Source organism: Grampus griseus (genome assembly GCF_964374135.1).
Source record: "Grampus griseus genome assembly, chromosome: 5".
Taxonomy (NCBI): Eukaryota; Metazoa; Chordata; class Mammalia; order Artiodactyla; family Delphinidae; genus Grampus; species Grampus griseus.
The window spans coordinates 48153678-48166250 of record NC_138998.1 but is presented as its reverse complement, the minus strand read 5'-3'; the positions used below and the strand labels follow the sequence as shown (position 1 = coordinate 48166250).

Genomic DNA, 12573 nt, shown 5'->3' with positions numbered 1-12573 from the left:
CCAGTAGTGGGATTGCTGGGTCATATGGTACTTCTATTTTTAGTTTTTTAAGGAAACTCCATACTGTTTTCCATAGTGGCTGTATCAATTTACATTCCCACCAGCGGTGCAAGAGGGTTCCCTTTTCTCCACACCCTCTCCATCATTTATTGTTTGCAGATTTTGTGATGATGGCCTTTCTGACTGGTGTGAGGTGATGCCTCATTGTAGTTTTGATTTGCATTTCTCTACTAATTAGTGACGTTGAGCATCTTTTCATGTGTTTGTTGGCAATCTGTATGTCTTCTTTGGAGAAATGTCTATTTAGGTCTTCTGCCCATTTTTGGATTGGGTTGTTTATTTTTTTGATATTAAGCTGCATGAGCTGCTTATATATTTTGGAGATTAATCCTTTGTCCATTGCTTCATTTGCAAATATTTTGTCCCATTCTGAGGGTTGTCTTTTCATCTTGTTTAGGGTTTCCTTTGCTGTGCAAAAGCTTTTAAATTTCATTAGGTCCCATTTGTTTATTTTTGATTTTATTCCCATTACTCTAGGAGGTGGGTCAAAAAAGATCTTGCTGCGATTTATGTCAAAGAGTGTTCTGCCTATGTTTTCCTCGAAGAGTTTTAGTGTCTGGCCTTACGGTTAGGTCTTTAATCCATTTTGAGTTTATTTTTGTGAATGGTGTTAGGAAGTGTTCTAATTTCATTCTTTTACATGTAGCTGCCCAGTTTTCCCAGCTCCACTTATTGAAGAGGCTGTCTTTGCTCCATTGTATATTCTAGCCTCCTTTGTCAAAGATAAGGTAACCATATGTGTGTGGGTTTATCTCTGGGCTTTCTAGCTTGTTCCATTGATCTATATTTCTGTTTTTGTGCCAGTACTATACTGTCTTGATTACTGTAGCCCTGTAGTAGAGTCTGAAATCAGGGAGCCTGATTCCTCCAGCTCTGTTTTTTTTCTTTTTTTCCTCAAGATTGCTTTTGCTATTTGAGGTCTTTTGTGTTTCCATTCAAATTGTAAAAATTTTTGCTCTAGTTCTGTGAAAAATGCCGTTGGTAATTTGATAGCAATTGCATTGAATCCGTAGATTGCTTTGGGTACTACAGTCACTTTCACAATGTTGATTCTTCCAATCCTAGAACATGGTATCTCTCTCCATCTGTTTGTGTCAACTTTGATTTCTTTCATCAGTATCATAGTTTTCTGCATACCGGTCTTTTGCTTCCTTAGGTAGGTTTATTCCTAGGTATTTTATTCTTTTGTTGCAGTGGTAAATGGGATTGTTTCCTTAATTTCTCCTTCTGAATTTTCATTTTTAATGTATAGGAGTGCAAGAGATTTGTGTGTTAATTCTGTACCCTGTGAGTTTACTAAGTTCATTGATTAGCTCTAGTAGTTTTCTGGTGGCATCTTTAGGGTTATATATGTAGAGTATCATGTCATCTGCAAACAGTGACAGTTTTACTTCTTCTTTGCCAGTTTGGATTCCTTTTATTTCTTTTTCTTCTCTGATTGCCATGGCTAGGACTTCCAAAACTATGTTGAATAATAGTGGTGAGAGTGGATATCCTTGTCTTGTTCCTGATTTTAGAGGAAATGCTTTCAGTTTTTCACCATTGAGAGTAATGTTTGCTGTGGGTTCGTCATACATGGCCTATATTATGTTGAGGTAGGTTCCCTCTATGCCCACTTTCTGGAGAGTTTTTATCGTAAATTGGTGTTGAATTTTATCAAAAGCTTGTTCTGCATCTATTGAGATGATCTTATGGCTTTTATTCTTCAATTTGTTAATATGGTGTATCACATCTATTGATTTGTGTATATTGCCTTTGGAGTCAGACAGCCCCAAGTTCACTCACAGCTCTGCCACTTCCTTGTGACCTTGGGAAGTTCACTTAACTCCTTTGGGCCTCAGTTTTCTCATCTGTAAAAATGCAGATAATTCTTTTAGCCTTGATCTAGTTGCTGTTTGGGGCTTAAATAAGAAAATATCAGAGAAAGCAGTAAGAAATATTGTTTTGCTGTCTTTCTTTTAAAAAGCTACAATGATTCATTGTCTCCCAGACTAGCTATCACATGCCAAAGTACAACATGAACCTGTTCTGACTCAGGCTGCCTTCCCAGTTATCAGGCAGAAGAAAACTCCCAGAGAACCTTCTGTAATCTTGCTGATAGCACAAACTTCAAACTAGCTCCAGGAACTGATACTCCTTGGCATGGGAGGATGCCACCCTGCAGCTTGGGCTGGCCAGACAGAGGGCAATGAAGCCTGCAGTTTAAGAAGCACCCAACTGCTAGCTATTAACTGCTTTGGTATCATGATCTTTGAAGGCTGGAATATAAGTAAGTTTCGCCTAGAACAATGATTCTCAACCTTGACTACACAACAGAATCGTGAGAGTTGCTTCTGAAACATTCTATGACCAGGATCCCCTCACAGAGATGTTCTGATTCAATTGGTCTGGTATGGCCAACTATTGGGTATTTTTAAAACTCTCTTAGGTAATTTTAATGTGCAGCCAGGTTTACAATGATCTAGAACAGTGGTTCTCAAAGTGTGGTCCCAGACCAGCAGCATCAATATTATGTGGAAACTAGTTAGAAATGCGATTTCAGAGCCCATCCCGGACCTACAGATAGAATCAGAATCTCTGAGGGCAATTTAGATTTTAACAAGTCCCCCAGGTAATTCTGATGCATGCTCAAATTTGAGAGCCACTGATCTAGAGAGAAGAATAAGAAGATATTAGCAAGAAGGGCAGATAATTTAATTACAAAACTCCCTATTTGGGGATATATAAAATATATCCATACCACAACCCCAAATTGGCTTGTAAATTTTTTAACTATCTTGTAGAATAAATATCCTATCTTGTAGGATAAATATCCTATCTCTAAACATCTGAGCCTCCAAAATGTCAGATTATTCTTCTTAATCTCTCGATTCATAATATAAGTTTCCTGGGGAGAACAGTAGAGAGGTTTCTAAATGGAGCTTCTTATGAAACTTCTGATACTTTTTTAAAAGATTTACATGGTTAGGCTGAGTCATAACTTGATAATCTTCTTAAACACATTTTTTTTACCCAAATTTCTCTAAATGAATCTTAATTACAGCATTTTTGTAACAACATTTTGCTAAGCTTTTGAGAGCACAACTCACAGCGAGAAACGAGGCACGGTCCTAACTAGACACCCAGCACTTGTTTATTTTCCTTTTGACAAGAGAAATAACACAAATAGCAAATGTTTAATAATCCCCAACAAAATGACCACAAAGCGGCCTTCATATATCTTTTCTCTTCGATGATGCAGTTTTGTAAAGGAATACCTCAGGGGTTGGGCAGGGGCTCAGGGAATATGAAACTAGGAGGGACCAGTAAGAACACTATACAATGGTATTTTCCAGGCATGTGTCAGGTCTACTGGTCCCTGTGGGCCTTTACTGTAAATGAATCATCTGTTAGACCAGCTGTGGGCGCCCTTACTCTGGAGTCTGTCAAGTTTTCATCTGGAATTTTTTCAGTCCCTCTGAGGAAAACAAATTACCGTCTATAGCTTTAGAGAACAGATAGGACTTGTGATTTGCGCAATGGCCCTCATAAATCCTGTACTAAACCATCACTATCCCAAAGAGAAGGCATACTTTACGGTCTTCGCCTGAGCTCTCATCTGAAATCCTATTGGAAACTGACCCAAAGCAGCCACTGTGATGAAGGGAAGAGGAGGGAGAGAAGGGGGCCATGAATTCGACCTGACAGGGCACCAAGATAAACAAATTCCTGATGATATGTCCCATAAATAAGTTTGACATTCTCCTTGAAGGAAACAAGAAAACAACTGGCAGCTTCAACATCAAAATCATGCTCAGAAGAGCAAGAAAAATCACGGAGGCCAGAGTGAGGATGGCCACAAGGCCAGGGCGATTCCAAGAGGGAGGGAGGGAGGAGGTGAATCGTTCAGCAGCTGACGCTGCCTGCTGGCAGAGGTGCTGGGATACACAGGGAGACACCTGGCTGAGAATGAAGGCAGAGGAGACCATGGCAGTGGAAGGCCCTGGAGCGGGTGTGTGCCGTGCACCCTTAACAGACAGCGCTGTGAAGAGTGGTGATGGGCTTCTTTCCCTCAGCATTCCATTTGTGAGATGCATCCGACTCGTGCTTCTAGTTTTAGTTTGTTCATGCTCCTTGCTGTCTAGCATTCCACTGTGTTGATACACCACAATGTATTTATCCATCCTGGTGTCCATGGATATTTAGCGTGTTTCCAGTCAGGGCCATTAGGAGCAGAGCTGCTACGAACATTCTTGTACATGTTTTCAGTGGACACTCAGACACGTTTCCCTTGGGCTTCTGTTGAGTTAGAGGTGGAACTGTTGGCTTGGATTACTGGGCTTCTTAATATGTCTTTAGACAAGATTGCATTCTGTCTCACAGCCATTATACTCAACAAATAACATGAGGGTCTCCAGCTCCATTTTGCAGGTGGGAAACTGAGGCATAAAGAATGTGACTTTACGTTAGATCAGCTGCAGGGCCAGAAGAGAAGCTCCCCCGGTCCCCATTCCATCCTGAGCCTGCTCTTCCTGGCCACACCATGTTAAACAAACTTTACTGTTATTACAATCAACAGGGCTTGTGAGTATTTAAAAAATAACCAGCAAAGTGGGAGCTGGCGGGGACTGTGCTGGATGGGAGGCCACCTTCTCATTACCATCTTCATTTCTGCATTGGCAAGTGTCTGTTTTGGAAAGTTGATCCCAGAGTAGTAAAAATAAAAAAGCCTCCTGGCATAACAAAGCGCCTCGTTACCTTCAGCGGGCAGGGCTTCCTGCTGGAAAACGTGCCCCAGGAAGAGGCTGTTCCACCCAGCCTGAGGTCAGGTGGCCCGCCTCTTTTGGCCTGAGCGTGGAGCCATGTTCAGAGGACAGGCAGCTCCTGGGGGACCCCAGAGGTCAGGGACCTTCTTCATAACCTGAGCTTGTTCCTGCAGGATTGGAAATCTGTCTAGACCCAGGTCACCCGGGCTCTTTTCAGCATTGAGCTTTTGTTCTGGATTTCTCCCATATGATTCAGAGGACCCCCTACCCCTACCCCTCTCACTTGTAGGTTTGAGGTCATTTGCTTAATTTGCACAGGATGGACTGAGACAAGTGGAGTAAGTAGGTGTTTCGCCAGCTGACACTGAGGTGCCCCGATCTCGTGAAGGCAACCTGACGCCCCGAAAAGCTCTCTGGAGGCCCCTGGGTAGGATGGGAGCGGCCCTCCATTTAGACTCAAGAGATGTGAGTTCTGGTGCCATTTCAATCCCTGCATATTGCACACTTCTTAACTTCTCTGGGATGATGGACGAGGAAGTGTGTTTGTATAAAGGGCCTTCTGATCACAAGGTACTGTTACATAAAGAAAGCCCGTTCAATTGCTGAAGGCATGATTCTTCATCTTATCTAGCCCGAACCTCTCAGGCTAGACAAGATGAAGACAATATGGCAGGCGTATTCTCCACCCGGGAACTTCTGTCCAGAAAAGAAGCCAGAGCCTCCCTTTGAATATGTCCCTTCAGCGCAAACAGCCTCTCACGGGACTCATTGCCATTACTGGGTGTCCAGTACAGCCGTGTCTGCTGTTAAAATACTGAAACACGTCTGTGCCTGCTGCTAACTAGTCACTGCCTTGAGTGGTCCCTCCCCTCCACGATCCAGCAAATAAAAAAATAACTCCAGCCCAGCAGGGGGGCCTCCAAGACCCTGCTGCAACACAAAAGCTGATTCCCTTCTGATTTTTAACATCACGCCTGCCTTTCATTCATTCAGGTATCAGATGTATAACTACAAAGCAGTGGATCTAAGTTTTTATGGAACTGGAGAATTAAGTACCCAAATAGAATAAGTAATATTATTTATCAATCAGCCATCTTCTTCTTGAGGCTTGGTTCCAAATGACTCCTGGCTTATGCTAAAAGCAAACCTACTTTCAAAAGATAAAACTTTGCCATCTATAAGGGTTTACAAAAGAGTAAACCCAATCCCAGTGACAACCTAAATGACAGGACCCAAAAACTATTTCAAGCAATGATGGCATCATTGAAGTAAGTGTATAGTTTCAATAAGTGAAGAGTTTATCCAAACATAATAATTTGGGGAAATTTTAATGCTGCTGGATATCAGATGATATTAAGGAATTTTTAAAATAAATTTCTTTTTTTTTAATAAATTTATTTCTTTATGTATTTTTGGCTGCATTGGGTCTTCGTTGCTGCACGCGGGCTTTCTTTTTAGTTGTGGCGAGCGGGGGCTACTCTTTGCTGTGGTGCATGGGCTTCACACTGCGGTGGCTTCTCGCTGCAGAGCATGGGCTCTAGGCACACGGGCTTCAGGAGTTGTGGCGCGAGGGCTTCAGTAGCTGTGGCTCGCGGGCTCTAGAGCGCAGGCTCAGTAGCTGTGGCGTACGTGCTTAGTTGCTCCACAGCGTGTGGGATTTTCCCAGACCAGGGCCCCGTGTCCCCTGAATTGGTAGGCAGATTCTCAACCACTGCACCACCAGGGAAGCTCCATATTAAGGAATTATTATCAGTTTTTAGATGTGATAATGATACTAAGTTAAGGTTTTTAAAGGAGTCTATTTTACAGATACATACTGAAACATTTACAGATGAAACAGGATGAAAGGGATTTGTTTCAAAATAATCTAAAGACAAAGTAGTAGGGGGGAGGGAGGGCTAGCAATGAATACATAGGTTTTTTTATACTATTCTCTCCACTTCTGTATGTTTTAAATTCTTCAAAAGTAAAGTTCAGCAAAATTGCTTCCAATTAGTCTATACCTCCCAGCCACCCCTGGTAGGTGGGAGAAATAACAATTGAAAGCAGCCTGGATTATGACATGGAGGACCCGGAAGGATCCACAGTCTGAACACTACCTAAACACTGACTGTGTAGCTGTGGAAAGTCCTGTATTTCGCCTTGTGCCGCAGTTTCCAGCCTGTGAAACGCACATAACCTTAACCCCCCACACACACACACACCATTCTGAAACAGGCCAGGAGGAGTCTAAACAAGACAACATTTGTAAAACATTTTGTGTTCCTTGGGAGAAAGGTGTGACATAAAGGATGCATCACTGTAGGACCTCAGCACCCAGAGGGGTTGTGTGAAGTTTTGTTCAGATGATTCAGGATTCCCAGAAGCTCCCCACAGATTTTTCAGAAACGACCTCATGCTTCCCTCTCTAGGCCAACTGAAAAAAGGAGCAGAAACAAAACACCCTGCTTCTACACAGGAGGCTTTTAGCAGCTCTGTTTACTCCTCCAACACAAAGCCCTTGTTTATGTGTGACAGATGGTAATACATGTTTCTCTCTTCTCTCCGCCCCCGCTCATTTGTTCCCCTCTGTTCCTTTGTCCTCCTCCATTCTTCCTTTTCTCCAGTCCTTCTCTGCCTCACACCACTTTTCCTGAACTGATTCAAGGGCCAGGGAGAAGGATAAAGGCAGACAGAACGCCAAGCCCTAGGAGAACGCATGTGCCCAAGCCGGCTGTTCATGCTGTCAGGCCGATACACACAGTCGATTCTTGGTTCACAGCACTCATATTTGAAATGTATTTTTGAAGACAGAGTGACACACCTTTGAAACTGTAGGGGGCTCAGAGCAAACATTAGAAGGCCCATAAATATTTATGTGGTAGGTTTCCATGGATTGCTTTCCCAAAGTAATCACAGTCGACACATTTGCGTACAGACACACACACACACACACACACACACACACACACACACACACACACACTCATGTTCCTTCCAGACCCAGCCACTCCCCAGATAGAACCTAACTTGTACCAAATATTTTTGCGCTAGGCACAGTCTATAACGCAGCAGTGGAGGGGGTGTGAAGGGCTGAGTAAGCTAGAGCCTTCTCTCTATCCTCATGGAATGCTACTGCTGTGACTCAGTCTTTCCCAGCCTCCATTTCTTCGTCTGTAAAATGAAGGTATTCAAATAGGTAAATGACATAGACTCTTTTCCAGCTCTAAATATCTATGATCCTATGAGCAATCACGCCAAGGCTCCCAGAGAATTCCCATAAACCGATCTACCTGACACCCCAATACTTGGTGGGGACAGGGGAAAGTTTGTCAGAATAGATGTCAAACCAGTGCTCAAATGATGACCCGTATAGTACAGAAGAGAGAAGCTAGGGGCAAAGGGGGAAAGAAAAAATGGTATTAAGTTTAGTAGGGAAATAACATGCTTATAAATAGAATCCGAGAAGGGGATCAAAGAGGAAAGAATTGATGTAATAGATACCAAGCTGAAGGAGAAGACAAGCTTTGGCACCTGCCTGTATGTCTAAGAGAAAAGATAGCAAGAAAAAAAAACTGGATATAAGGAGGTGTGTGCCTGACGATAAACCTAGTCTCCTGAAACAAACATGCTTCCAACAGAGGCATTCTCCAAGAAGCAGCATGCTGGCCCTTTTAAGAGAGGCCTCAGTTTGGCGCCTTGTTCTACACAAGGATAATAACTATCCCCCATGGCCACAACCACCCCAGACAAGAAAGAGTAAAGAGCCATGCTCAGAACAAATGAAGTCGCTATTTCAGAATAGCTACGTCTGCAAATGATTAACTCCAGGATTTATTACCAATTAGGACTATAAATCTCTGCTTACTTTGGCTCCTGGAAAGTTGATTTCACTGGGGGATGGTGGGGGGAAATCCAAGCTTAAAAAGACACACTGCAAATTCAAAAGGAAGCAGGATACCTCAAGCACCAGAGCGGAAAGCAGGCCTCACCTTGTGGTTCTAAGCAAACAGCCCAGCAGATGCCCACAGGGTTAGCAAAGTCAAAGAGGCTAGTGCCACCGAGAAGAGGGTGTTGGGGCCTGGAAGGAGGGTGCATAACCGAGGGGCCCCCAGCGGCCAGGCCACAAAATGGCCAAAGTTGGCAGTGAAGCATGTGCATCAGGAGTTGTTTTTTTGTTTGTTCGTTTTCTGGCCACACCACGCAGTTTGTGGGATCTTAGTTCCCTGACCAGGGATCGAACCCGGGCCCATGACAGTGAAAGTGACGAGTCCTAACCACTGGACCACCAGGGAATTCCCACATCACGAGCTTTAATATTCCTGATCTCAGGGGTTCTCAGCCTTGGCTGACCACTGGAATCACCTGTGAAGCTTTAAAAACACCTATGCTTGGGTCACACTGCAGACCAATTAAATCAGAATCTCTATAGAGGATGAGGCTCAGGTATCAGGATTATGCAAAAACTCCCCAGGTGACCCTCCAGGTGCAGCCAGGGTTGAGAACCACTGCTTATCTCGTTTCCTCCTCACAGCAACCCCAAGGTATAGGTACAGTAGTACTCTCATGGTTTCCTAGAAGAGAAAGCTGAGGCGCAAAGAGGCTCAGTAACTGGTCCAGGGTTACACAGCTAATAGTGATAGAGGCATGATTTGAACCCAGACCTCGCACTCTTAACCATCATGCCCCATGGCCTCCAAGGCTACAGTTCTCAGCGCTCCAGGCCCTGAGCCTTCATGGGCCTTTCAAGGTAGAAAATGGGGTCTCTCAAACTATTTTCATATATCTTTTCCTAAAAATTCTAATAGAAATGAAACATTAGCCCATATTAATGCTACGTATTAACTAGGAAGGCAGGTTTCTTTCCTTCGCTTGGAATGAGAAGGTTGCACTGGACACTGCATGCGTATCAGGAGTTCTCATTCATTCCTTCAACAAACATTAAGTGCCAGTTTTCTGCACAGTCTATAAAACAGAACCACCCTGTACAGATAAGCACACAACAGATACCCTAAGGGCCGAAACAGTGGCATGCACTAGACACTGTGAGAGTCCACAGATGAAAGTGGACAGCTGAGTGGCAGTAATGTATTATGACTTTGGTGAGTGAAAAATGGCAAAGTAAATCGTAGGATCATATATGCATGTTGCTACGTGGTGAAATAAAAGATGGAGTCCCTAAGTGCAGGTATGGGATAATAAGATGCTATGAGAAGGCTGGGAATACACTGCTGGTGATCCATAACTATTTAATCCAGAGTAGAAAATGCACATTTCCTGGCGAGCACCTACATGAGTACAGTGAGCTAGATGTCAACAGGGGAGGGGGGACTGAGGTGACCTCAAGAGCCCATATCCTAACTAAAGAGGCAGCCAGTTCTCACCTCAGCCAAACGTTTCCATATCGGAATGTGGGTACAGTGTTGTCAGTCCTTCTGACTTTTTTAGGGGAAGCTGTAAATATGGGTTGCTTAATGCAAGATCTCCCAATTTTTAAACAGCATCTAATTCGAGTCTTTTCAGTACACTGTATAGACCAAAGAAAACACAACCAGCACCAGCTCTGCTTTCACGATTGAGAGTGAGCTCCCTGCTTGACCCACAGATCCCAAAGCAACTGCTTATCCCACTTGTGCTTCCCCCCACCTCCCACCTACAGGTATGCTCATTTATTTTGGGTACGGCATCTGGAACAGCACCCTGGAAATCAGCGCCCGAGAAGAAGCCCTGCACCAAAGCACGTACCAGCGTTACGACGTGGACGACCCCTTCTCGGTGGAAGAAGGTTTCTCCTATGCCACAGAGGGCGAGAGCCAGGAGAACTGGGGCGGGCCTGCCGAAGACAAAGGCTTCTATTACCAGCAGATGTCAGATGCACAGGCAAACACCCAGACGAGCAGCAAGGCGAAGAGCAAAAGCAAACACAAACAGAACTCAGAGGCCCTGATTGCCAATGATGAGTTAGATTACTCTCCAGAGTAGGAGCAAACACGCAAGAAATGTGTAGAAATGATGGTGATTTATTTTCAGTAACTTAACCTGTGGGCTAGAAGGTGGAAACGTCTTTGGCTCTCATTGCAAAAACCCAGCCTTCCCCAAAGTCAGTCCCCAGTCATAGCCTGTCATTTGCCACTTCTGCTCTTCAGGATGGTTCTGTCGAAGGGCTTAACCCAGGTCCCATAGCTGGTCCCCTTGTAAGAAACAAAAACAAAAAAGCTAAACAAGAAGCTACAAGAAGTTCTACCTTAGGTGCAACCATCAGAGCTGATGGCAGCAAACGTTTCCCAGGCCTTCGCTTTGCTGGTTGAATCTTTCCGCTTCTAAGGCCCCAAGAAGCAGGGAGTAAACTTCCTGGACCACACTGAGGCTGCAGCTCCTCCTGGAGATGTGCCAAAGCAGGCAGGGGTGGGCACAAGGCAGCATGTCAGCCACCTGAGACCACAAGGGCAAAGCTCTGTTTCAGCGTGCTGGGCTGAGAGCTGCTCCCTGAGGCCAGGTGGCACGTGGCACTTCCTCAGCAAGCCACATTGTGTCCTGCAATCTCACAAAAACAAATTCATGGAGATGCATGCCTCTTGTCCTTTGCCAAGGTTCTCACAATCTCCCAACTAGAACTTTAGGACACAGCAAAGGTCAGGGACTCTGAGACCATGACCCCAAAGATTTCAGACGCACCATAAAGCAGTCATGCAGACCCAATAATATGGTGAGAAGCACCATCAAAGCTCTACTTAAATGCCCAGGAAAAAAAAAAAAACTGAATAACCATCTCTTGCAGTGAAGGCCAGAAGGGCATTGGCAAAAATTAACTCTCTGTCATGCCTTCTCTTATACCAGACTCTAAGCTCCTGGTGATATGATGAAAGCGGGCAAAGTAGGAGCATGATTTCATGGCACTAGTATGCCTTGAAGAAGTAGGCTGTTTGTCTTACGATCAGATAAAAAAGCTTTCCAAGGCAAAGTGACCCAGCCACTGAGATCACATTGCAAACTCTACTTCAGATTTCTAAAATTATAAATTCTGTAGTTTTGTGAGATATGCAACCACTTGATTGTTGGGTGCTGCTCTGAAAACAAAAATATTGAAGCACAGCTACTTAGTAACTGCATTCCATGAGGTCACATTTCACTTCTGAACCTTATTCCTCTGGAGTAGCTCACTTTTAGATGTGTATTTTTCCTGTTATTTCCCAAAGTAGTTTCACTGAGGCCCAGAGAAAAATCTGGTAAGGTCTAAATCTGGGCCATAGAGGGGGCTCTTAAAGGTATTTTCTCTGAAACAAGCTGGAAGAGAACATTTGCAACAAGAAAAAAAACACATGGTCTATGCATTCTAGTCCTGGGTTACAGGGATTCCAACACTGCCTTGAGATGTGCACGCATGTATGTGAAGGCACAATTTGGATCAAGCTAAAATCTTTGTGAGAATTTCCCGAAAGGGAGGCGCAATAGCAAATTCTTTGCTCTCTCTGTCTCCTGGATCTAGAGTTATGCCAAAAGTTTTCCAGAACATCAACTAATGTTTAAGTCTATTCTTTCTTAAAGGTTGAGGTTTGTGCCACCTTGGCATGTTTCAGGATTATAAACAGGAGGCAAAAGCACATTTTCATGCAAAACTAACACTGATCAAGAATGTATCAAGTCTTAAGCAATGCGAATAAAAAGAAATGTAACATCTGTCCTTGGAGGCTCACAGCCCAGGGAACAAGCAGCACCAGAGCCTGATAAATGTAGATAAAACAACCGAACCTGACAAGTCCTCTTGGTTGATGCCCTGGGCTTTAACATA

At 43.9% G+C, this 12573-nt stretch overlaps 1 protein-coding gene across 1 annotated transcript in view; it reads left to right on the top strand.

Annotated features, from left to right (window-relative positions):
• SLC7A14 (solute carrier family 7 member 14) overlaps positions 1–10766 on the top strand; it is a gene marked incomplete at both ends in the record, with an annotated part of 67203 nt that extends 56437 nt beyond the window's left edge. Inside the window, one exon of the mRNA XM_082654173.1 lies at positions 10444–10766. Coding sequence (XP_082510299.1) covers positions 10444–10766 — 323 coding nt within the window. The remainder of the gene's footprint in view (positions 1–10443) is intronic.
• Between the last annotated feature and the right edge of the window lie 1807 nt (positions 10767–12573).